We start from the raw sequence: 27,602 nt of genomic DNA, 5'->3' as shown, positions 1-27,602 counted from the left end.
ATGCCTCAGAGCACATTAAAGCAATCTGAAATGTGTCCATGTTCTGCCTTCACTTGCAAAGCATCAAAACCATCATACTTACAAGTTCTAAAAAAACAATTGCAATGAGAAATTAGTAAAAGCTGGGAGTGCAATAGGAATCTTGGTAAATTGCAATGCGCAATGCTAAAATTTACACTGTGCTGTTATAACGTGAAATGATGGATACCTAGATTTAAGCATTTAAAATCCTGTGTCCCCTGAAATCTAAAAATTGGCTTAAAATTGTGACTTTCACACACACACACACACAAAAAAAGGAGTTCTTTTTATTTGCTTTCTATTTTCTAAGCCTTCATACCTGGGTTGTATCTTCATGCTTTTCTCATTAGAATTTTTTATTTTTCTAAATGAAAATGAAAACTCTAACTTCAGGAAATGCTTCTAGGATCTCAGGCCTGAAGACCTATATCAAATCCCCTGAGATCTACAAGAAAAAAAAAAGGCTCACAATGTTGAATCCTTTGTAGCCTTTCCCAGACTAGTAGGACTGCTTGCAGATTAAGGAACTGGTTATGCTAAGTAGCCTCTAGTCAGTGCTCTGAATGAATGGAACACATCCATAAATAATATAAATACATATGTATATATATATATATAGAGACACATGCATAGTCCTTTTTATTTCAGTATAACATATTATACCCACTCCCTGCTTCTAAGAGCACAAGAAATTAATTTAAAAGCATGGGTGTTTCAACAGGTATGCTTAGCTGTTCACTGCTAGGGAAATGGTGAAAAAGAGGTGGATCTGAGAGCTGAGGTAGCTGCAGCAGGCTTTATCTATCTATCTATCTATCTATCTATCTATCTATCTATCTATCTATTTATGTATTTATTTTTCATGAGGAGAAAACTTCCCCTGCTCAGTCCACCCTGTGAGCCTCATGTATAAGAGAAGAGGTTTTGTTCAGCAACCCTCTGTCACTCACTGCCTCTCCTTTTGCCAGTGGTGCTTCCAAAACTGGGAGCTGCCCAACAGCAGGTGTCAATTAGTGTAAACACTGATTGCCGCTGGAGAATTACCCACATTTAATTGGGCTTACACTATGGGAAATAGTTTTTTAATGAATCCATACTGTAGAAATTATGCTATTTCCAGGGTTCTGCTGTTCTGCCAGCTTTTTCAGACTGAATTGTACATTAGCCTTCCTTCCTCATAAATGAATGTTAGCTTGGATTTTCTATGAAGTCTCCAAACCACAGTTACGATTCCTGTTAAAAAATGGACTTTTAAAAGATAAACCTAGTTAGAAAGTAATGGCTTATGATCCTACAGCTTTCATCAGTTCTTTACACTTGGCAGTAATAGTGGACTGCAATAGGCATATTGTTCATGGCAACAATTACTTGTGTACTTTTTCTACGCTATTAGATTTTGTTGTCATTTAGCTTATACCACATCTGATCCTGCTCCACAGCAACGGTGCAGTATCTGAAGATAACATGTAGGTGTCAAGACCACCGGGTTGCCTGCATATATGCCTTAATACAGTAACTCCAACACAAGTACGACAAGCGCTCATTTCAGCCTTCTGTCATGCTTTTCCTTGTTTGCCAGTGTTAAGCAGCAAGGCGACGTATCAATGCCAAATCCAAAAGGCAGTATTTTCTTTCACTCAAATTTCTTAAAAAGCAAATGGTGGAGCTGTCATTGCTTCCCAGCACTTGAGAATCCCAAAGAAAATACTTAAATGTCGCCATACTCGATCAGAACCTTCCCGATTCAACACTGATGAAACGTACTCCAGTTTCATTTGGGAAATTCTGAGTCACTACAGTATATCAGAGAGACAATGATGCCAAACCTTTTTTCCTTAAAAAATTGCAATGTGATTATGTGATTTTATATTATTTTGTTTTTGTAAACTCAGGAGAACCTTTGAAATAGAAATGCACACATGCATTCATATATTATTATTATTACTGTTGTTGTTGTTGTTCCTTCCTACACCCATTTTGGAACTTCCCAATCAACTTTTCTGATATCACTCTTCTAATGATAAAACTTTTACCTTTCAGAGAAAAGCCGAGAAGACGGAAGACTACTTCTCTTTCTCCCTTGCACACATACATACAAAAAGCTAGAAACAAGATTTTAAAGCCAATTTTGTTATTTTTTGTAACCTGAAACAGGATTTTTGAATCCCTGCCATGCATACTGTACATACTCTGGCTAGATGCACACAGTCAGAGGGCATGTAAGGTTTTTCTCTATTCTTTTTACCCACAAGACTTATAGAAGAAACAAGAAAGAAGAAATATGTTTCTGAGGGTGAAGAAACAGCAGAACAGTATTACAGCAAGCACTTCAGACAGGCAACCTCCCTGTCTATCTCGCACATAAAGAGCATGTTCAATGCAGGTTTATACTATTGTTGGTTTATCTTATCTCATTTCATCCTGAGCTGTCTGTGCTATGTTGGTTACCTACAGTGATCACAGTTAGGTTAACGGTGGGGACATTTTACATGTATATAACATGCACACACTCAAATATTTCTATTCCCCTAAAGATCTGTCAGCATAGACCTTGGAACCAAAGGTGTTCATATTTTAAATAGAAAAACATAGACTTCTTCAAAAATGAAAACTTACTAAGTTCATAGCATCCCTATATAAATACCTAAGTAGCATTTCTTTGCAGTTAAGATATTATCTGCTTGGAGTTATCTGAATCTGTCTTTCAAGCACTGACTACTGGTAAGATTTTGAACAAGAGTTAAGATTTTGACACAGTAATGACATGTTTCAATTGAGATGTGCTAATTACTATTCATCTTGCTAACATGTGATGTGAAATATACTCTCGATTTCATGATACTAATGAAGAAAATCTGAAAAGAGGTGGAAAAAAGGCTCTCTCCCTTGATGAATTGGGAGACCGAGATATTATTTGTCAATGGCCGCCCCCACTCTTCAAATGCCCTATGGCCCTTTAGTCGTAAATCTCTTGCGGCATAGCTGAAGAGAACTAGAAAATGAGACCTGATGCTTCCTGCCAGGTTCACAACTGATGTCTTGATTTTTGCTGAGTCAAAATACATCCACATCATTTGTGAAATAGCTTTCCAGAACATACTACAGTATTATCTGCTACATAATTTGGTTTTGTAACTTACGTGCTACGGACATTTTTCACATGGAGTACATAAATAAATACATAATGAAAGACACATGTATACGTATCTTCTACAGCATTCAACTCTGATCTAGTTTAAAATGTCCCTTCCCATGGCAGGGGAGTTGTACCAGATGATCTTTAAAGCTGCCTTCCAGCCACAACCGTTCTGTGATTCTATGCTGAATATTTTGCGGACTAAGATTCACACACATGAAGTATGCTAGAAAAGTTGCCAAACTTTCCATTTCTATATCTGGAAATGTCATTTCTGCAGTACAGCAGGCTCTCTATTAATGTAGACAGTTGCACACCCTCACACAGTAATGTCTAATACAAAACTTTTATCTTTAAATGAACTGTAGGGCTTTGTGGTGTTAAATAAAGGAACACATTTTCCCACACTACAACTTGATGTAGTTTCGAAAAAGCCATCCTGATTTACACCAGTTGACAGTACATCCTACACAATCTGTGACATCTGAGAGTAGTAACCGAGCTGGTAAATAGCATCACTATAAAAAACTCCCCAAGCCCCAGTAATTTTCAATCTTTGTGCTATTTACGCAATTCAATACTGCTCATAACTCCTAATCCATACGGATAATAAATTATGGTATTCTAAACAGAATTAGCATCTGTTTAGCTCTTTTCATTAAAATTTAGACAAAGAAATTAAGTATCCTGGTCTCTCATGCTGCATGAGGTTACAGACTGCAGAAAAATAAGTCACGCAAGAGTGCACCTCCTAAGTCACCACTACTGTCGGCATGCCCACACACTACAATCCTGGCTACATTAGAAGCAAAGTGTTCTGTACATACTTAAACATTTCACATTTGTTTCTGAGTAGGCCTAATTGGCCAGAGATGAGCACCCACTTAATGCAGTTCTGTTTGTTTAGAATTAAGTCAAGCGGTCGTACGTGATTCTGCATGGTAATGAACAAGCACGCCCATTGTATGAGATAATTGTTTTATTTTGTCTGAATGAGAGTAAAGGAATACTGCCATAGCTGGAGAAATATCAGTTTTGCCTTCTGATTTTCTTCAATGACACTTACATTAAAAGAAACATCAAACAGACACATCTTCATAAAAACAGAGTATAACAGATTGTGCTTGTTTGTTGGCTCTCTTGGACTGGTTTTCTATTTCCTCCCATTTCCAGATGGGCTTTTCTGATCCTCGGAGTGAGGGAAAGGACGAAGAGTGTCCATAACTGCACTGCTTTGTGCATTCAGTACTGGAGTTTAAACTGATCAAAGCTAGAAAACACATTCATCCTAAGGAATGGAAATGTAAGGCTCTCACCTCCATTATAGGACAGGATCCTCTACAAGAGCTGCATATGCATCCCTAGATATTTAGCATGATGATGGCACAGCTTATATAACACAGCCCAAACAGAAACAGCATGTGCTTAATTCCATGTCAGAGGAAGGGAGTGTATACTGAAGGATATTATATGAAATACTCACATGTAACCTCGAAACCTACTTAAGTCGTTGTTTGGATTCTCGCATTCAATGACACTGGTGAACTTCAACGGGTCAAATTCTGAGTCCTGGAAAAATAAAAATACTAAGTACTTAGTGCAAAGATTTGCAAATTACAGTCAGAATCACTTTCTTAAATAGCTTTCATAATATACTAAAGTCCATTTTTTCAAAGGCAATCAGTTGAATGACACTGACCACTGGCACTGAAAATCAAAGAGACCCAGGCGCCAGATTTCTGTAGGTACCTTGTAAAATCTCCCTTACAAAGATGACTTTTTTGTTCTGCAAGTGAAAGAATATGAGTTTTTAAAGCCGTTAGATACAAGAAGCCAAACCCAGAAGTCAAATGAATTTGATCTGGACTGGAAAAAGCAAATTTACCTGGGAAGGCTGAGAATACTCAAAAGTATCACTATACACCACGTTCAATGAAGCTACCGAAAATCTAGGACAATGTAAGTCCATACATTGTCCATTCTGAAAAAGCTAACGTGAGGTTTTGAAATATTAGCTAGATTTCTCAAATGCTTTATAAGAACAAAGATAAATTAAACTATTACAGTAAATTAGAAACATATAGCAGAATAACTTTTTCCTAATTAACACTTAAAAACTCTTCTTGGTTCTCTACCACATTAGTCTGAAGCCAGTAATTTTGCTGACTGCAGATATGTTTACCTGCAGGCACCACCTTGTTGTGCCTGAGGAAAAACATCTTATCACAGCATAATTACTTGATTTTGTTAAATAAAAATCAAGATTCTTCCTTCTTTTCCAGACTAAACAAACTACGCAGTGAAATGACAGATGCCCAGTTCTGGTGCTGCTGAGACAGCTGTTTGTCTCCATCAGTAAGGACAACCATTAGAAACTGCTTTGCACACTCTTTGAATGAAAGAACCAGTTATGAATCATCATATTATTGAACTTTCAACAGTGATCATATTGAAAATGTTATGTTTTATAATTTTATTTTTTTTTTTTTTGCTGAGCATCTGTAGACCCCAACCACCACCTTTTAGACTACTTCATGGGAATAGCTGCCTGAAAATCAGTAACCAAAGGACAGTCTTATTGCCAGCTTCTCTGAAACACACAGGAGTCTCAATTTATTATTATTAATATACATTTTTAAATTGGATCCACTCAGAAGATGTGCAAGAAACTACATTTAAAATAAGAGGTAAAAGTGACTAGAAGATATGTCAGGATTACCATCAATGGTCCTCCTTAAAGGGAGGTGGTGTGGAATTTCTGCCAATTACGCTTGGAAGAAAGACAGTCTTATAGTACATAGGAGACAATTCAAACCTCCTACACCTGACACTTTTGGAAACCTTTACTGTACATTTGAGAAAGAAGAGATGTAAGAATTGTGAAGATGGGCTGTCACTTTGAGACAGTTACAGCCCACTGCAGGGAAGAATCACTTTTATATGCAGAATTCAGATTGTAAACAGGAAAAAAATAAGCAGCAAAACCAAAGGCCAGCTTTGAGCAAAGAATAAGACTCCTATGCTGAGAATCAGACTCCCTAAATTACATCAAAGTCAGCAGTCAAACACCTGAGCCTTTGCAAGAAGTCCAGATGATCTTCACACCAAATACTGTCAGTATTTAAGCTCATTAGATATTTCTCCTGGTTAGCCTTAATTTTCTCTAGGTAACTGAAGCTTGATGCTGGGAATGCTCAGAAGTACCCAGTCCTGTGGAGGCAGCTAAGCCTTGATTAGGCTGCAGAACGGGGCAGATGCTGTAAAGCTGCACATTCACCCCCCTTGACCCTTATTCCTCTTCCTTATCAACACCATGCCACCAGCCAGCAGCAGCCAGCAGCAGGCTTCAGGTCAGCTTCTTGCAGAGGGTGAAGTTCATGCAGAAGCACGTTGTGCTGGGAATGCCTGTGCTGTCTTTGTAATGCCTGCTCTGCTGCCCCAGAACACCACCTTCTTTTCTTTTATGTCTTGGTATACTCCTTTGCAGAAAAAAAAAAAAAAAAAGGTACGGGAAAAATAACCTATAAATAGTGCTCGAGGTGTTTCAATAATAAACTCTCTGGCTGCCTAAGTATTGTGGTAAAGAAGAGTCACCACAGTAGATTAAATTGCATTTGCAAATTGGAGGGAAAATATTGGCTGGAAAGAGAAACGTTTTTGTCTTTTGGTTACAATATACACATTGTGAAGAGTGTTATTCAGTTCAGTGCAAATTTTCATTTAGTGGTCCTCGTAAAAGAAAAGAAAGAAATCTTAGTGTCTTTGATGAACGCCTCTGAGAGAATCCTGGAGACACCTAACAAAACCAGCATAACTAAATGGTTTTCTTTGGTTGCAGAACTCAGCAAAGAGAGCATGGTTTCAGTGCCATATGGATGCATTAATTGGTACAGCAACCAAACTTCCTTGCTGCTGTGAATTCCTGCCAGCAAAGCCAACAACTCTAAAAAACAAAAACAAAAACAAGCCAAACTAAACCAAACCAAACACAAAAATGTATCAAGATCAGAGATTACCAAACCTACCTGACTTCCTCACCACTACGACTGAACATGCTCTTTCTCCTGTTTGTTGGATTCTTTGCATTTCTGATTCAGTTTTGGAACTAAAAGTCTTGTATCATTAAATCTAACCGTCTGTGTACTTGAATACTCTTACAATTATCTTGAAATATGTGATTATGGTCTTTAACCAGATAATATCTGGGAGGGGAGAAAATCTAATTAGAATAGTATTTTACATAAGGGAACAAAGCTGCTAAATTCTGATTTATTGCAAAAGCTTCTTTGGCTTATTAATAAATCAAATAGCTGCATCTCCATCTCTTTCCTATGAAATGGAAGTGTAGATACATTGTATCTTATAGCTAATGACAGTGTTTTGAAATGAAAATGTTTCTGGTAAATGAATGAACAAATATGTTAAACGCTGCCTGTGTGCAACTGCTTTCACTGGCTATAAGGAAGCACAATGTTAACATAAGATTTCACCATGATCAAAGTTCTGTTCCTTTTTATGCTGATACCCACACTTCAGCAACAAATAAAACATGAACTGTGATGATGTTCTACTGTATTAACAGCTAGGGAAGCTACAGCTAGAAGTAAGTTAATGCAAAAGTATTGCTTTTGAAGTGCATGAATCATGATTTGTGCTGTTTTCTAGGTGAAAAAAAAAATATTAACTTCTCCCCCATTACCGTTATTTTTTCTCTTACAGTGAATTACTGTGTCACTGTTAAGATAAAGAATATAAGGTCAATATATGGTTGAAAATAGCCCTTCTGCAGATCTTTGTGCAGCAGTTATCTCATGTAACAGGTTTTCAAGTGTTTTACTTCCCACTTAGAGAACTGCAAACTGCAACTGGGTATTAAAGCTGCACCAGCCTTGAGAGGATGCAAAGCTCCGTGCTCAGCCAGACTGCAATCTCAATTGAGTTTTTTCAGCGCCTAGTTTCCTGAAAAAAATGATGTATTTGGTGTTCTCAGGGTCTCCCAGTAGTCGTCAGCAAGACTGGGTCACTCACAAAAAGCAGCTGAAGGTGGTTTTTTTCCTTTTGTAGCAAACATATTGCATAGTATGTACATCTGTCCTATGGTTCCTCTGCATGTCTTCCAAGTTTGTGTGTTGTGCACTGTGGGTTTGAACAACTGATTTTCTGATTCATACAAACCTGGGAGATACAGGCTGACTGCAATTAAGTTTCCCAGAGTATTTCACAAAACTAAGGCCAGGGCTAAATTATGTTCATGTCAGTCAGACTATTCTCTTAAACAACTTGTTCTCCTTTTGCTAGAATATAAATTCTAATTGCCATCACTAATTCTAAGGATGAGTCCCTGTAAACCATGAGTAAGGCAAAATAGCTTGCTTACCCTTAAGGCACAGTTCTTACTACTAAGTAGGCTTTAATTCAGTGCACAATCTGGTTGTTGTTAAGACATCATAGAAAATTGTGCTTGAAAGGATACATGAAGGTCACTGGAGAACCAAGAAGTCTGAAAGAAGGGCCAGAAATGTTTATACTAATCTCCGTGAGTGCCAACCTTGAAAAAAGCCTGTATGAGCACCATGTACATCAAAGCCTGAGCAAAGTCAAGCACATGCAAATACTCTAAAGAAAAAAGAAACAACAACCAGAACTCAAAAGTTTTTACTCCTGCATTAATGCTCAAGGGTTGCACGCAATCATATTCCCTCCTGTCCAATCAACCTTAAATTCTCTTAGAAACTGTGAAAGAGCTACAGTATGAGAGACGGATGGTATTTAGGAGCCAAGAAATGCAGATTTGTCTTCCATGAAGCTAAAAAGGGACCTGAACCCTTGCTTCCCTTTCTTTTCAAGAAATGGGACCAGTGTATAACTAACTCTCTACCCATCCTATTCACACTATCTGAGCATTTGCAGACTGAAAAAATGAGTAACTTCATTCTTTTCCAAATGTTAGGTACTCCTCCTGCTTCTTTGATACAGCAAACACAGATGTAAGCATCATTTGTATGGGCTCCAATTTAGTTTTCTGCTGGTTTTGTTTTCTGAAAAGACTGATGCTGTTCCTCCTGCTGGGTTCAAATTTCACATCACCGTCATGGTATGACAACATTGTCACTCTCCAGCAGGGGTCCAAGCTTTAATACTACCTGCGTACCAAGAGTATGCAAGTTACTTGAAAAAGAAAACAGAAAAATGTGTCTGTATGCCTTTACTCTAGAGAACGTAGGGAACAGATGGATGGCTGTTAAATGCTGTCTGAAAAACTAAATGAATACAGGTCTGGACACAGAGAATGAGGAGATGAAACTGGTGGCATGCCTCATCCATGGTCTTGGACCCAGTAAACTGTTGCTGTGACTATCATGATACAACACAATTCTTTTTATGCAGGTAAATTACAATAACTTCAATCTTTTATTCCCATATGGTTTCAGAGTTTCAGAAATACAGAAATCAAGAAGAAATACATTATTTTGTCAGCCACAAATGCACAGAAACATTCGTGCATATCCCCATATTGTGGTTGCATATATCCTGTATTCAGAAGCTTTTGGTGACTAAATATTATCCACTTCGCAGCAGAAGTAAGAATTCTTTCTTGGCAATATCATTTTAAAAACAGAAAACCTGAAGGTTTCTGCAGAATGAAATGATGGACAAGATACATCACTTGAGTGAAGACCACTTCTTGCTTAGCTCTTCTGCTGTATTATGGCATATCAAAATGGAAAAAAAAAAAAAAAAAATTGTGGAAAAAAATAGAGAAAAAAAAAAAAAAGAAAGAGAAAAAAAGGGAATTTAATTCAATAAGAAGAAACTGACTTTCCTCAAATACCTGACTTCACATTTTGACTTTGCCAAAGTAGCCTTAGTTCACTGCCTTCCTCTAAAAAAGTGCTGACATTTTAGGAACTCATAAGTATTTCTGAAAGGTTGAAACTTGTCAAAAGGACACTCAGTGATACTTATATTAGGTATTTTATGTACTCAGGGATTCCACAGAATGTATTTCATTTCTTCACAAGTCTTCTTGCTAGGAAAATGTTGAGTACCCTACCTATACATCTTAGTCCTTCCAATTTCTTAAAAATATGGGAAATTCATTCCTACTCTAAATATAGCAATGGGAAGGCCTGTTTTCCATATGCAAGCAAACTTAGTCAGATTGCAAAAATCTGCTAAATAATGGTTCCTTCAAAGCTGAATTTCAAATTAAAGTTCATTTAAATTGCAGATGTAAAGGGTTTTGTGTAGGCTTTAACAATGCTCTGCTGAAACCTATTAAACCTGATAAGGAGTTCCATTTAAAACAATAACATAGGTCCACAATAATAGGGCTGTGTCTCTTGGGGAAACACAAAGGTACAAAGGAGTGGAAAACATAATGGAAAGAGCTAAAGGAAAGGTGTTTTCTTTAAAATTTTCCTTAAAACAAACCACTGTCCCTTACATATCTGGTGACTGCTGATATACCACCCTATGGAAAGCTTTTATTCTACCAAGGCAAAATGTTGAGGGGAAGATGATGTTACAAGACCTCTTCTACAGAGTGGGAAACCAATAGGTAGGCAAATCAAGTAACTATAGGGATCTGTCACAAAAAAGGCAACCGAATTTAGCTCTCTCCAACATGACTTCAGGGCTCTGAGATCATTCTCAATCTCTACAGTGAAATGCCAACCTTGCTCTGCTGGCACCTCACGAAACTGTCAGTTCAGGACGCAAAACACACTGCTCTGCCAAATGAGTTAGTTCGACAATTACACAGTGTTCAAACAACATATTCCCCTTCATTAAATGTGTGTTGTATGGGTGATTTAATGGCCTGCTAGTGGTATTAATAATGCATAGTTATTAAATGTTTTCCTTTATTCCTCTGCCCTACTTTGCTGCTGCAGAAACCGGAGTTTGATGCGCAGTTCTTCCTTCCAGTAGGACAGCATGAGCACACCAGGATGCCCTTGGATGACAGCGACATTTACCCGATTTATCATATTCTGTTTATTGGCTATGGTGGGGATCTTATCCAGACTTCTCCTTGCAGTACAATTGCTGGATAAGGGCTCTGGGATTTGTTTTGGCGCGTATGTCTGGAGGAAACAAAAGGGGAGAAATGGAGTCATGGGCGCAACTCAGAGGAAATATTTAATAGACAGAAATCTGCCTCAGCCAAAAAACAGATTTCCAGTTTAAAAGCTCTGAAGTGCAATAAGAACGTATCCCCCTAATGCATTGGTCCATCCTATTATTGCTTTATATAGCAGTACCCCGCATTTACCCCATAAAATTAATCTGACCTTTTATTAATGTGCAACCGGAATTACATATTGATTTTATGTATCCAAAGCATGCAGACTGTTTATACACTGAAACAGTGAAACGTTTTCATGTCTAAACTGCATTAGTCTCTGGCAGAATTTATTTGTGCCACTAATTCACAAGAAAAGGAAGAAACAGTCTGATCTATGCTATTTAGGAACTAAACAGATCCAGCTGTACATCAGAATTTAATAGCTTTGTTTTCCACACTGACAACTACTACTATAATTGGATTTTTTTCAGTACTGTTTGTTTAAATGGAACAGAGATGTCCAGTATTTAGAAACATCGGAACAGCTGAGCAAGCCAACTACACGTTAGGGGGCTGATCTTCCTCCCACTGAACTAAGTAAAAGTTTTCCCTTTTGTAGAAAACAGTATGAGGGAACAGCACAACAGTCAACCTGTGGGAAGAGAAATGTGTTGTCGGTAAAGCCTATGAGGACCTCAGTAATTCTACGACAGACAGCTGAAGAAGCTGCTTTTAGGCAGTCATGAGACAACAGTACCAAAAGAAATGTTAATGCTGAAAATACAAACATGCAAGTTCCAGTATCTCTGAGGATGACGGCAAGCAGTGCACTGAAAATTACAGTGATGTGAATGAATCAGTTCAGTGAACACAGCAGTGCTGGGGAGAAGTAAGGAAACAGAGTATGTCATGGTTGAAGGATGGATCCAGACCTGGACAGTTAAGAAAGCGGTATCTGGCTGTCTCAAAAACCAGCCACTGAAGTAAATGAATGGGTTCGTAGTTTGGATGAACCAACCTCAGCATTAGCTCAGCCCTTAAACTCAACCACAGACCAAGCCTCTTAAGGGCTTACAAAACTCTGCACACAACCTGCATTGCTCCTCCGGAGGCTTCTTCTCTCCGTTTCCACAGACTGTGGCACACTCCCCACTCACCGGGACTTTCCCCTTTCTGGAGATATTTCCAGCAATCTTTCTGCTGCGTTTCATAAGTGCTGGAAGAAATTTCACTTGATTAGTGGCAGAAGCATTGAACGGTCATTTTCCTTTAGGAACACCACACAGCTCAGGTCAGCTTCCAATTATACCTTGGCCTACTCGTGCTCTCACGCTGGGCAGTTGGCCAGTCCAGCTTCTTGTGGGATGAAGTTCTGCCAGCAGAAACGGGAGTAGGAAGGACTAAGACCCTTAAACAAGAAGAGGGAAGTGCCAAGCATCTCTCTTACATCACTTCACAAATAAAAAAAGATCACCAGAGTCCATAGGAGTCATAGTCATAGGAGACTGAGCGTGGCTGGTAATGAAAGCTTTTCCTTATGAGCAGAAAAACCCAACAGGAAAGGCTGCAGTGTCTGAATCCTGTCCCATGCACCAAGGCCTGATGTGTCTGTCTCACCCTTAAGACAGAAAACCATGACAAAAGGAGCTATACACATTACGTTTAAAAAAGATTTGAGGGGAAATCTGTAGCATACAGCAACCTCCCATGTACCAGAGAGATTCCAGTCCTTACCAGTCAGATGAGAGCATGGAGGGAAAAAAGCAATCCTAATGAAAACAGACGTTTAATTCCAAGTATTACAGAGCAGCATTCATATCAGCACTGCTACAGTTTTGTCAGCCTTTCTCTGAGTGTCTCTAGCGTGAGGTTATATACCCAAGTAGCATGTCCCCAGGCTGGACACTGGCATACAGTCTGCGCTTGGAATTGTGTCTTGTAACCACAGCCATCATCCCTTGCTTGCCCTCATAATGCTCCCAAAGCAAGCATGGCATTGAGAGCACTTTGGGCAAGAGCTTTGCTGCCTGGTCCATCTGTTCTCATCTATTATCCATGCCATTGATCAAATTCCTTTTCAATCAATACACTAAAGACTCCAGAAGTGAAGGTCAAACTCAAAGAATTCAAGGTGTGATTTTTTTTTTACATACCACCTGATTGCACAGGCTTTATGAAAAGAAACTCATGATGGCCTTGACAGCTACAAAACAGGACAGAAGAGCTGGGAAACAATCTGAGGGGGACAAACATTTATCAGATGGGTATTACAGTTCAAGTCCTCATGCTCTGGCATGCACAAATTAACTCCACTAACTCCATATGCCTTTTTGTTGCTTAATAGCTGACACGACCCACCTCTACATAGTTAATAGAAGGACAAAGCCATTTTTATCCCTTCCTGTTGCACTTCAACACTCTGTAAGTCATATCCCTGTGATCTTGGCCATACAGGTCACACTGTTATATGAGTATGCTTAGCCACCTGAGACAAAGTTTTGAATCTGCTGCTTAATCAAGTCAGGGCAAAAATATAAGAAGCAAAGAAGTTTGTTAAAGTTAAGTAAAGGCTGGTAAAGCTCATGAAAACTTATATTTGCTTTCTAACCACACTGTAGGGTAAACACCAAAATCTCTTCCTCCTAGACGCCAAAAGGGTAAGTGCTCCCTGCTTTGATATAAACCAGTCTGTTACTGTGTCATTAACAACACTGAATTAGGCTGCTGTCCATAAATCTCCATGCACTCCTGAGGCTTTTAATTCAAAACCAAATGGAAGTATAAGCACTATAGTTCTTTACAGAGAACAGTATCATCTTAAGTCATGAAACCATAAGACATTTGTAGCTTTCTCACAGGCATATACACATATAAAAAGTGAATGACCACCACAGAATCATAACAGACCCTGAAAATATGAGCCTGAGTATAACCAATGAATGGAAATTGTCATGAATTTCTTGAAATAACAGTTCTGAGACATACAGCCAGCCACTTCCCATGTAAATAACATTTTAATGCAAATTTCTACAGCTCTCTGTGGCCTTATCAGTACTAAAACTGAAGGTAGACTTGGAGGGTAGCAGGTGGAGAAAAGAGAAGTGGGATTAGGCTTACTTCCCAGATGCTGAGATAAGGGCAGGACTTCCTCATTATGTTCCTCTGCCTTTTGTGGCAGAAAAGCAGACCCTTTCCCCACCTCAGTGCTTCCAAAGGAACGTGACACCGTACCATCCTTGCTGCAGGTACTCATGGCATAATACCATCAACCCTCCTGCTTTTGATACCGCAGCTGGGATAGTGAGAGACAAGCGTATTAAGATGTGCTTTCAGTTCAAAGATCCTGGCCCTAAAATCAGAACTTCTCAGCATTATATTACAAAATCTAATTTCTGAGAACAGTTTCCAGGTATGTCCCATTCCCAGCTGAGAGGCCAATGTATGGTGAAGGAATAAACAGTTTGAATTTTTGATTAGTAAAACTGAATTATGCCAGGAGATCACAAAGGTCATGACAAACCAATACAAAAAGATGACTTTAATGGGAAAACCTCTTCTTAAATTGCTTTACATATAAATGCTTACTTCTCTCTACAAAGGAAGCAGCATTTTGTTCTCTACAGACCTGAAATATTCCTTTCTTTTTTAATATTTTTTTTTCAGAGAAACAGCAGAATGAGGAGATGCTGGACTAGCCATACAGAGAATTAAATCTTCCGCCTCTCTAGAGATCAGTTGCAGCACAAGCACTGACATAACACAGTTCCTTATGCAGCTTCACCACTGTTCCACCGGTGCAGGAAGTCTTACCCTGGGGATGGGAGGTCCCTCGCAGCCAGGGCATTCAAACTTAGATTCACCACTCCAGCCCCTTTAACCCATATGTGAACACAAAAGCATGAACAGCTAACATCAGTGGTAAAAATCAACTACTCAGCACCTTTCCGAATCAGGATCTTTACCCTACCTTTCACCCCCAATGCTTAGATCGAGATATCGAAAATTTTGTCTCACATTTACTCAAATTCTTTGTCCCTCTGATTAATCTTTCTTGACAATCGAACTTGTGGCCTGGACACCTGCACGATGGAAACCAGAAAGAGATGGCAACCTTGATCGAAACTGGCTGAGCAGGAAGTGAACCATCATTCTTTAGTTTTTTATTTGCATCCTTTGCCCTCACCTCCCAGTGTGAGGCTGCTGACTAAATGTCACGGCCAGTAGTAGAGTGAAAAACTGTGCTCAGCAGTCCTCTAGGACTCTTGGAGAGCACAAGAGTTTGCCAAAGCACTGACTCGGATCCTGCTCTGCAACAGGACATTCTGCAAGCAGCTGTTATATGCCTGTTTTCTTTGTTGGAGAGATGGTAGTCGCTTCCTCTTTAACTAGTGATGTTCATGGTTTCTACACAAGTCATCTCTGAACGTGGTGCTATCCAAAAAAAGATACAACAGTATAGATGTAGTGTTTTTCAGAGTGATTCAACCTCCATCAAAGAAATGTACTGAACGTTCAGAGTGTGACCTCTAAAAAAGGTCTTCACGGGGTTTGACATGCAAGTGTTTTGCACTGACAAACACAGGTCTTCTTACAAGGTTAGTTTCACTAGAACCCTCAGCTAAAATGTAAGCAAATAGCTTTTAATTTAATATATGGGTAGTGCATAGGAAAAAAAAAAAAAAAACAACAAAAAAACAACCACATTATTTTATTTTGTTTGCTTAGTTATTTTTTCAAAAACTCTTTTTTTTTTCCCCGAGGGAAATCTAATTTTGGCAATGTGTGTGGGACAGAGCACTAATCTTCTGTTTTAACATGTGTATATCTGGAATTTTCAAGTCACTTTTCCTGAACTTGTAAACCTTTCCAAAATACCACAAATAAAGCAAGGCACAAGGGATAATCCCCAAAAGATGCTAGAAATACATTCACTGTTCTTGTGGCCTGATTCTACCCTTTAAAAGTACTTGCAGTCTAAATGTGACTGAGTATGCTGATTAGTCCTCATTTAAGTGATTATAACAGAGTACTGTTCCCACTTACCTAAGTGGGACCACTCAGTGGATAAGGAATTGGCTGGATGGTGACATTTGCAGAGTTGTGGTCAATGGCTCAATGTCCTGGTGGAGACCGGCGATGAGTTGTGTCCTTCAAGGGTCTGTACTGGGACTGGTATTATTTAATGTCTTTATCAGTGACAATGCACAGTAGGATTGAGTGCACCCTCAGCACGTTTGCTGATGACACCAAGCTGTGTGGTGTGGTCAACAAACTGGAGGGAAGGGCTGCCATCCAGAGGGACCTGGACAGGCTTGAGAGGTGGGCCTGTGCGAATGTCATGAGGTTCAACAAGGCCAAGTGCAAGGTCCTGCACCTGGCCCAAGGCAATACCAAGCACAAATACAGGCTGGACGACAACTGGATGGAGACTACAGAGAAGGACTTGCAAGTTCTGGTGGAGAAAAGGCTGAATATGAGCCAGCAATTTGTGCTTGCAGCTTAGAAAGCCAACCGTATCCTGGGATGCATCAAAAGAAGCGTGGTTAGCAGGGTGAAGGATGGGATTGCCCTTCTCTACTTTTTTCTTGTGACACCCCACTTGGAGCACTGCATTCAGCTCTGGAGCCCCAGCAAAACATGGACATGGAGCTGTTAAGAGTGAGTCCAGAGGAGGGCCACAAGGATGGTCAAAGGGCTTGAGCACCTCTCCTATGAAGACAGGCTGAGGGAGCTGGGGTAGTTCAGCTTGGAGAAGAGAAGGCCCCAGGGAGACCTTTTAGAGGCCTTCCAGTACCTAAAGTGAGCCTATAAGAAAGCTGGGGAGGGACTCTTTGACAGAGAGTATAGTGATAGGACAAGAGGTAATGGCTTTAAACTTAAAAAATGTAGGTTTAGATCAGACACTGGGAAGAAATTCTTTATTCACAGGGTGGTAAGGTGCTGGAACAGATTGCCCAGAGAAGCTGTGGCTGCCCCATCCCTGGAAGTGTTCAAGGCCAGGCTGGATGGGGCTTTGGGCAACCTGGTCTGGTGGGAGGTGTCTCTGCTCACGGCAGGGTGTTGAAATTAGATGATCTTTAAGGTCCCTTCCAACCCAAACCATTCTGTGATTCTATGATTCTGTGATGACAGTGCGAGTTTATTACTGGGACAAGTTGTGACAAGGAGGATATAACTATGCCCATTCTTGTGTTGATTTAGAAGATTCAATCAGAATCTTTGAGGCAATGAGCTTGTATCAGCAAGTTGAAAACTAGTTTGTCTGGGAAGGCTGCTGTGTTAACTTCACCTGTTCTTGCAGACTGGCTTAGCTTAACTAACACAGATGGCTACGTGAGAAATCTTAACTTCTTTTAGTCTAAATCAAAACTCAGAAATTGCTCCCTTCCCTTCCCTTCCCTTCCCTTCCCTTCCCTTCCCTTCCCTTCCCTTCCCTTCCCTTCCCTTCCCTTCCCTTCCCTTCCCTTCCCTTCCCTTCCCTTCCCTTCCCTTCCCTTCCCTTCCCTTCCCTTCCCTTCCCTTCCCTTCCCTTCCCTTCCCTTCCCTTCCCTTCCCTTCCCTTCCCTTCCCTTCCCTTCCCTTCCCTTCCCTTCCCTTCCCTTCCCTTCCCTTCCCTTCCCTTCCCTTCCCTTCCCTTCCCCTCTTTCATTTTTTTCTTTTATTTTCTAGGGTAAAGTTTGAAAGAAAGAGAGCTTGAATGCACAAGGAACATCCACACTGAGACACCGGGCTGCCCTGCAAGCTGTTTTTGTGCAAGAAGCATGAGTTGCCCTTCTCAAAGTATCTCATTGATAGTGCAGCCTACAAATGCCTATACTGCCAAGCTTAGAGTGCAGCCCTTCTAGAAAGCAGTCTCATCTTCTCTTCTGGACCAGTTTCTGCCTCCAGCTTACAGGGAAAGAAAGAGGCATATAAATGACCTAATGCTTGGAACAGGGAGCTGTGGGACTGCTTCTCTACGTCCAGCTGTATCCAGGATGCTTCCTCCACTGTGCAGCAGCAGGTAGGGCTGGATGAAAGCTAGAGCTGTAAATGCAGCCCAGCTTCCAGGCCAGGATAAAAGAGCAAATGTGCTTGCAGTAAGCATAGGCTCTGAGTTTATACATATTCCAGAAGGGTTCACATACTGACTTGCAAGTAAATCAGCCTGATGAGTTATTTTGGTGCTAGTCTGCATGCAAATTAACCCTCCAAACAGGCAGACACCATAATCAAATGTGCTTTTTAGACAAAATAAATAAGCAGCCACAAAGTCATTTGCAAGGCCTATCTAAACCTGTTTAATCATGCTAGTACAAGTCTGTTTTGAACAAAGGTCTACTCTTACGAGAAAAAGAGAGAAAACAAATCTATCACCTACTCCCAGCAGCTCTTTGGGGGATACATGTGCCTTCTCAAATGGGATGGCAGCTGCTAGATTTAACCTAGCTTTCAGCTGACCTGAAGCTTTCCACATAAACATCCAGGACATGGCCAGTGGTTAATAAACCATAAGCTGCTCCAGGATCCACAGTGAGTCTTTGTGGACTTTGTTGAAAGGCATACTGAGTGAAAACAGTGGAGTATTTTGTTTGTTTCGTACTACAAGGCAGCGAGAAAATGTAAATGTTTTTCATGAGTCTAGATTCATACTATCAAAATATCCTAAATCAAGTTTATGAGACCTGAAAGGGAGTTTTGAGCTTTTGCAGCCAAAGCTGTATCTGCTTATCCACTCCGTGAAGAGCGGCTGACAAAATGTTTCACATGCATGTAAAACATTCCACACGCAATTATGCAGGGTGTGGTGGCAAAGCAACCCGGAGAGTCATACAGAAAACACATTGATTCTTCTTTCATAATGTGTCTCCTATTAGATCCAGTGCGCCAGAAATGGCTGCTGTGACTAGACAGCAGCAAGGGTGGGTTAGAAATTAGATGGAAACTGGTGCAATACCAAGAAACACTTGTTTTTTTCCAAGAGATGCTTACTGGCCGTGGCTGACACCATTAGATCAGCCACAGGGGGATTCAGTGAAGTACTTTCTCCAGTGTCACGCTGCACACACAGAAGTGATCTGTGCTTGGGTGTGATGACAGTCTCCTATCCTTTTGACTTGAAAGGCAGAGCGTACAGAAATCCATTTCTGACTATTTTAAACATTTCTAACGCACCCTGTCACTATAGTATCTGGGTAACAAGACCGAAGTATATAAAATCTTGGATGAAAAAATGAAAAATCTCCCATTTCTAACCTACTCACTGCATAATTTCGTTACTTGCAAGACTGACTGTCTTGAGTGTCCAACGACGTACACCCTCTAACTGGAATTGTCAGACATAGAAGCCACTGAGGAATGAATATATCGACAGCTTTTCACAGCTTGCCTATTGATAGGATGCAGAATCGTGTACAGAAAGCACAGTTTTGTGTCAGACAGATCACATTCGTTAACAAACACAAAGCTAACAAGCAATATGTTCCCGGTGTACTATAAATTACTCAGACGAATCAAAGCAGCACTAAAATAAGTGGTATTTCTGGTCACTTGCACTGTAAAAGAAAACAGTTTCTTGGAATTCACAAGTGGAGAGGTCTGATCCAAGCCCACAAATGCTGATCTTGGATCTTCTGAGCATATGTTTAGAGCGTAATAATGTCTGCAAAACACTGGAGGCAAGGATACACAACTGCTTCTGTAAGTGCTTATTGCTGCATCAAGGGTCAGGCCAAAAAGAGATCAGAATGGTGCTTTTTTTGAATAAAGGTTTGGAAGAGGGAAACAGTAAGACCTGTTACACTGTGACTACAGACCTTATATGCTGTTGATGCTGAAATGGGACACAAAGCAACACTTCAGACCATCCTGGCTGAACAGTGGCTGCTCTAGAGGACATTGCTGCCCAACGTGACAGCTCTGGGCTTTCTGTCTTCTCAAACGGGGGACTGGAGAGCCTGCTGTGGCTGCAGGAGGACTGCTCAGAGCACACCACACTTCAGCGAGCCCATACGGATAATGGAGCTGGCTGGAAAACAGCCTGCAGTAGACCTGTGGGACTGTAAATTGCATGGGTGGGCACAGGGCAGCGACAGAAGTAGGAAGCCATAAAAGTGGCTTAAAACAACTATTCCTGCCTCTGCCCCCACTCCTTTCCCATGCCCAGTAGAGCTGTGGGTATAGAAATAGCTATCCTTTACTGACCTACTTCACAGGCACGTGCTCAGAAGCCATCAGTTAGTTCATATAAGAAACGCAGCAATGCCAAGCTTTGTAACACAGCTTCTTTTAAAGGTTTGAGATACTGGTACAGAGGCATTATTCAAAGACTGCTATGGGCAGCTGATATTTTAGGAAGAAGCTTCCAAAAAATCTTTGTTTCTTGTCCCATGATAAGCCACATGACCAGGCATGTCATTCTGTAAGGAGGGTGGGGGACGACTTTAGCAGTGTGGGAAAGAGAGGGTCAGGACTACATAATCTATTTGTTTGTTTTCCTGCTTGAACAACAAGGCTGTAGAATGAGACAGAACCAAAGAGCTACAAGCATAACCAAGTTATTCTGTTGTGTCAAATGTTAATAAAAAAATATAAAGAAGCATTCTCATCCAACACGTGAGTAGCTTGGGATGCAGGTCATAGTAAAGATTTAGGAAGGAGCTTTGCTGAGGTTTGGTAAAAGGATGGTCAGCATTTGGTACAAGAAAAAGTTGGTCTTCCAAAGTCCTTTATGAGATCTAACAATAAGCCCTCTCCAGTTGTGGTGACTCAGACATACCCAGATGGGAACTGAGCTTCACTCCAAATCATTGCTATCATGTTGCTATTCCATGCCACGTGGCTGTGGGCCTCATATTCATCCAACATTTCCCAAGCAGCATCCTGTATCTCACTGCATGACTCTCAGTAGGGCAACACCTTCAAGAACCAGTAAGAGCCCACCACTACTAGTATCAGGCGAGGAATGTAACACTGGTGCATGAATTAACAGTGTGCTCAGACAGGTTTTAGCCACGACTTTAATGAGGATGGCAAGTATTCTTCTGGATGACTTACACGGCACTGTTACAGAGAGGCTCTGTGATGCTGCAGCCACTGAGGACTCAGAACTTGCAGGTGCGCACTTTGCCTGCAAGTTAATTGACACAGGAACCTGGGCTTGGATATTTCCTGCTTGCTCAGCTATTTTAGGAGAGGGGTGTTAGTCACGTGTGGTTTTCTTACAAGCTCTCTTTCAATACTTGAGATACTTGGATACTTTTTCCAGTCCTTCTTTCACTGAAATGAATGAGCTTTCTGTCACTGATGCTAGTTTAACCCCTGACAAATTACTATGGACACTACTGCTACCCTAGGTAGGCATTCTGTGATCTAAAATTTATTTTAAGAAATAACTTATCCATGTATTTGGGAACATACTTCTGGGATGGAAAAGTTCCATAATCATCTTATGATACATGGAACTACAGGAGGATGGGCTGGAAACAGTGTTAGGTGTCTACAAAGCTGACTACACCTACCTACAAGTTAACTGATTTCCTCAGAATGCCTGCTCAGGTGCCATTGAATAAAGGATGGCTGAGTAAGCCATGCCACGTATACCTTGACTCTGCTGCTTGGCAGATAAACCTAGCTGTGTGGCTGGTGGGTACTCCCAGCCTTCTTCCCCAAGGAGGCTCAATTCCATCTCTGATAAACTTTAACCTGTTTGAGGAGGAAATCACGCTGCCACTCACACATACAGTCTAAAGGTTAGAAGTCTCACCGAACTGTACAAAATCCAGATTTCAGCTGCCTGGTTTAGATCAGCAACTTAAACCTCAGCAAGTATGACAAACATGAGATTGCAGGGATAGTCCCTTCCCAGTTTTCCTACTAAAGCTGTACTACAGAATCACCAAATCACAGAGTAGCTGAGGTTGGAAGGGAACTCTGGTTGCCATCTGGTCCAACCCTCTGCTCAAGCAGGGCCACCCAGAGCAGATCCCCAAGGAGGAGACCCCACAGCCTCTCTGGGCAGCCTGTGCCAGGGCTCCTCACCTGCGCAACACAGAAGTGCTGCCTGGTGCTCAGAGGGAGCCTCCTGGGGGCCAGTTTGTTCCCAGGGCCTCTGGTCCTGGCACTCAGCACAACTGAAATGAGTCTGGCTCACTTCATACCTTTGCTTCAGGTATTTACAGATGAGTTCCCCCCGAGACTCCTCTTCTCCAGGCTGAACAGTCCCAGTTTTACTAAGCCTTTCCCTTTATGAGAGATGCTCCACTCTATCTTAATCACCTGGAATTGATCCATGATGTCTTCATCTGTTGTACAGAACCCAGAGCTGGCCCATCACAGCAGAGTACAGGGGAAGGATCATCTCCTTCCACCTGTGGGTGCTAACTCTTCCTCGTGAAGCCCAGGAGGCTGCAGGCCACCTTTGCTGTGAGGGAGCATCACTGTGCATGTTTAGCTTGGGCACCAGGACCCCCAGGGACCCCTGGGGCCTGCTCTGCAGAGCTGGCTTCCAGCTGGGTGGCCTCCAGCCTGTACTGGTGCTGGGATTGTTCCTCCTGGCTGTCAGACTTTGCACTTCCCTTTGCTGACCTTCATGAGGTTCCTGTCAGCCCGTTTCTCCAGGCTGCTGAGATCTCTTTGGATGGTGGCATGACACTCCAGTGAATTTGCCACTGCCCCCAGTTTTGTGTTATCTGCAGATTTACTGAGGGTGCACTTGATTCCTTCATTCAGACCATTAATGAAGATGTACTAATGCACGTTATGTTTGCTAGGTAGTGACAGATTGACTTCACAGCTCATGGCTCAGGCACACATTAAGGGGTCACAGCTTCCAGAGCAGGGGTTTGTAAGGTTGACAGGTACCCCCCAGGAATCACACTCCAGGTGCTGAACCCTGGCTGCTGTCAGGGAGGCCGTGGATCTTAATGAAGTAAAAGGGATTCTTCCGGGCATCCTCTTGTGATGCTCTGTACTTGTATACATCATTTTCTTTCACTGTATTTACCAACACCTTCTGCTGTGTGTCAGAAGGTCTTGGATCATGAAAATCCAGCCATCTGCTGCAGATGAATGGGGCAGCTGGTACCTTCCTTGGTTTTCTTTTGAGAGAGAGCTGGGCCATGCCCTTATCTTCCAACTGTACGCATGATAATGAAAGCATCCCTGTATTCAGTAGCCTACATGCCATCTATAGCTTTTGTCCTACATAATGTGCCTGAGGTCATTTAGGACGTCTCCGTTAGCAGAGAACTGGGACACATCATCTGAGTACCTCCCTGGAGCTCCACCCACTGGGAGACATTTCCTCTCAGTGGGAACAGGATAGGACTTTTAAGAAGCAATTTAATTAGCTTCTTTGGAACAATCAGAGTTTTTGAAACATTTGGCCTGTAGCTTATTAAGCTTCTCGTCATGGTGGTAGCTTACATGTGATGTTGAAATTCTACGTGGAATTCACTTACAGTTAAACAAGTCTTTATCTCACATTTTTCCAAGCTATTCACAGAAAGGCTCTGTCTATCATAAACTGTTATTTGGAAGGCACACTGATTTTTATCCTATTGATTGGGCTACAATTTCATTAATGCTGATACACATCAGTACAGCCATAGGCTTCTGTAGTTAACTTTTGATGACAGTGGTAAGGGCAGAAGCTCCCATTGTTTGCAAAATCTCTCGCATGAGAATTACGATGGAAAAAGATGTAGCTGAGTTCTATAAGATAATTATATTTTTCACAGCGAAATACAGGAAACTGGGGTTAGTTTTGCAGGAGGTGGGAATGGAGAGCATACAAATAAATACTATTTCAGTAAGATTGTTAAATCAAGTAATTTCCTTCAGGTAATTTCCGCTAATTCTGCTGACAGCAACTGAACTCCTGCATTTTGTTTTGTTTTAAAACAGTGCTGCTGGGCAGAGATAAGTACCGTGAGAGAGCAATAAAACAGATTTTCAGCACACACACCTCCAGAAGGCATGCATCCTGCCCCTTTAAATCTTACACGCTTTCAGAGCTGGAGAGAGATTCTGCAGCACAGAGTTTTAGGCAAAATTCTTAACTGAAACTGATCTGGTCTGCAGGCAGGAAAAGTAGTTTGTTTATATTTGAGTATCTTCTCATTGGGTGGTTAAAATGTTTTCGAAAATCAAGCCACAATAGAAGCCAGCAAAACCCCCCAACATTTTCCAACCGCACACAATTGCCCCAAATAATTCCTATTCAAATTCAGGGAAAAAAAATATGGTAAAACTTCTGATACTATTATGAGGTCAGCTGCTGGCAAGTGCTGGTCCTCTAATGACAACCATAACAGCAACTCATTAGCACTCCTCCAACAAGCAGATTTAGCTGGTGTGAAGTAGATTGGTGAACAATTAACTTACCTGAAACAAATTCTTATCTTAAGTGAGAGCCAAGAAGGGTGACTTACCAGCTCTAAGAACCTCCTCACCACCTGTCTTTGTTTTAAGTTAGTTTCACCATCCAGGTTAGCAGTTTCTATATGGCACAGCCCATCAGGATCACTTGAAGAGAGCAGCAAGATATCAGCAGGTATAATTTCATTACAGCGAAGCTGAACAAAGTCTCCAACTTGCACTTCTTTCCAGTATCTGCTTATATATTTCTTCTCATTCCTGGAAAAAAAAAAAAAAAGACATTTATAGAACATACATTAAAAAAATATGTGTAGACTAGAATGCCTCACATACAATCCAGTTTCATTTGTAACAGGAATACGGTGCCTTTGGAAGGTCCTCAGGTACTCTCAAGTTATGCCAGCAAAAGTTTGTGAAGGCTGCCAGGAGGTGTCTTGTCACCAATTCAGCCCCAGGTCAGGATTCCCAAGTCCTCTAAGAAAACCAGATGCTCTTTAAAGCCCCAAGTACCATGTGATATTTGGATCAAAGAGACTAAAGTCTGTTAATGAAAGAAAATTCCAATATTTGTCACTACATCTAGAATTACAAGGACACATCATGGAAAAAAACACAGTCCTACCTGCTGTACAGGGAAAGGACACTGTCCTTTTAAAGGACTCTTCCTTTTAAATATTTGTGCATATTAGCCATAGTGCCATCTGTTACATAGCCAATTTCTGCTTAGCTTCTCTGAAACTTTTATTTGGGTTGTAATTTCTTTGTTCTTTCAAAAACTTACCCACCTGAAACACTGATCCATGCGATGTGCATTTAGACACAGTCACTAAACCTGTCTACTTTTATAGGTCGTATTAGTTTGCTTTTTTTCATTTTTTAACTTTTTCTTGAGAGCAAGAGGAAAAGGACACAGCTGATTGCTTGGTTAATTCGAGTTAAAACTCAGGTTTTTAGTTCTGTAACAGCCAGGCTCGCATGCTTTCTTGGCATTTGTGTAAATTGCTTTCTTCTGCTGCGTTTTTGAAAGAAATGCATCTCAAAACAGCCCTGATGTTAACATAGTACAATACCTCCTGAAAACAGGAAGCTGCTGTTCTGACACTTTCCCAAGCTGTCAGAGCACACCGCCTTGCACGGTGCAGGCAGTGGCACTGCTGTCAGTGCTGGCCCTCTCCCGCTGACACTGGAGCCAGGGGATTATGATGGGGGCTGTTGTTTTACGTTCTTTAAAATATATCATTTAAAAATACATTACTTGCAGTAGTAATGTGAATTGACTTGTGAACAGGAGGAAATATGGAACTCCTGCTAATGATGTCACTTTGGAGTTACTGTTAGTGATGCCATGCCCAACCTAGTCATCCTTGCCATCCTTGTCACGCTTTCATCGGGGTTACAGGAATTAGAAACTTAGTTTGCTTTTATTCACTTCTTTAGCCTAAACCCTGAATGATAACATGAAAGATAGCACAATGAAGTATGAGTCATATTAAGCTTTATCTCCCAGAATTTCACTGCCTTTTCCTAACATCCACTTTACAGAGAGGAATGTAAACAACGGCTCTGCTTTCTATTTTGATAAAGCCTGAAAATGATTAATAAGAGCAAAGTGTAAAACATGATAGTCTCACAAGGGCAGGTAAGCTGCAGATATCACCCACTCCCTTCACACTCAGGGTGAAGGCAACATTTAATTTTTCCTGCTAAGGAGTACGAATTGCTTTGAAACCCAGCATGCTGTAACACAGTGCAAGTCATCACGTCACAGATCTGAAGAGCTTGTCAGCTCTGCACCCTGAAACTCCAAATCACTTCACTCACGGCCTTGATCCTTTTCAATTTAACTGTGTGACTGGGTGATGTTCAGATGCACGTACAGAGTTGCAGTGCAGACGTATGATCAGGCTACAAATAGCAAGGAGTCCCATACTATGCTATAAGGACTGCATTTTTTTATTTAACTTGCTTGAAAAGCATGGCTATTTTGGCATTTCTTCATCTCCCACCTGTGTGGCATCAATAAATGAATATAAGACCTCCTGCACATGCACTGGAACTGTGGGGTAGAGCCCCCTTCACCAGCAGCATTAGAATAATTTGTCCCATTACTGGACTTGATGCAGCTCTCAGCTAACAGGGGCCTGCAGTGGATGAACTGCCAGCCCACAAAGAAAATGACTTTCTAATCCTCCTCAGCCATGGCTGCTTTAACCCAGTCCCTAACCGTAATTGTCCCACTGCAACACATGAATTGTCACTGCAAGTATTTAGTACAGCCTTCAGACCTGGAGGTTTGATACTAGGTGCACGAGACAGACTTCAGGCCTTTTGGAGCACTCCTTTAGTGTGCTTGTCCTGTTCTTCTGAGCAGATGCTCCAGCACGCTTAAGAACAGCTTTCATACCTCTAAGCAGTACAAACACACCAAGTGACCCTGTTAATACAGTTACCATTTTCCCATTGACTCTAGCAGAGACAGGACTTTATCATTCAAGCCTTACACTACCTGCTAAATGTTTATTCTTGCTGTTATATTGTACTGGTAAGTTCCAGAAGTTATATGATATAGAGTTAGAAATGCCACGCGTCTTTTAAGAGAAAGCCTGCCTTTAAAATTTACGCCCTTCTTTGTGTTTGTAAGGTGTGGCACACAGGAATGCTTGATTTAAATTTTATTTGAAGTTCAGAGATTTGAGCAGTTTTGCCTCAGTGTATCCTCCAGACATTATTCCGAAGGGACCCTTTCCGTGTCTCTAATGATTTACTTAGCATCAGCCTGTTGTGATAAAAAACCTGAACTAAACACACTCTCCATGTGGAGGCATATGTGCATTTTTACGTGTTCAGTATTGTTTTCAAATGGTTTGCTATAGTTCTCTCCTTCAAAGCAAATATAACAGCTAGGCAGATGCTTTAGCTGAGCTCTTCACAGCCATGGCCAGGCTTAGAGGACATCAGCAGTTTATAGCACAGGGCTGTAATGGAGATCACCAAGACCCGCTCCTTGTGCCTGCAGGC

General features: G+C 41.1%; 1 protein-coding gene across 1 annotated transcript in view; it reads right to left on the bottom strand.

Annotated features, from left to right (window-relative positions):
• The window catches only part of ATP10A (ATPase phospholipid transporting 10A (putative)), a 68,899-nt gene extending 43,513 nt beyond the window's left edge, over positions 1 to 25,386 (bottom strand). The window contains exons 1-3 of the mRNA XM_032199953.1: positions 25,370 to 25,386; positions 24,638 to 24,842; positions 4,641 to 4,726 (exon numbers count right to left, since the gene is read on the bottom strand). Of these exons, the coding sequence (XP_032055844.1) occupies positions 4,641 to 4,726; positions 24,638 to 24,842; positions 25,370 to 25,386 (308 nt within the window). The remainder of the gene's footprint in view (positions 1 to 4,640; positions 4,727 to 24,637; positions 24,843 to 25,369) is intronic.
• Positions 25,387 to 27,602: the final 2,216 nt, after the last annotated feature.

Source organism: Aythya fuligula, chromosome 1 (genome assembly GCF_009819795.1).
Source record: "Aythya fuligula isolate bAytFul2 chromosome 1, bAytFul2.pri, whole genome shotgun sequence".
Lineage (NCBI taxonomy): Eukaryota > Metazoa > Chordata > Aves > Anseriformes > Anatidae > Aythya > Aythya fuligula.
Note: the sequence above shows the minus strand (reverse complement) of the source record. Positions and strands in the feature narration are given on the sequence as shown.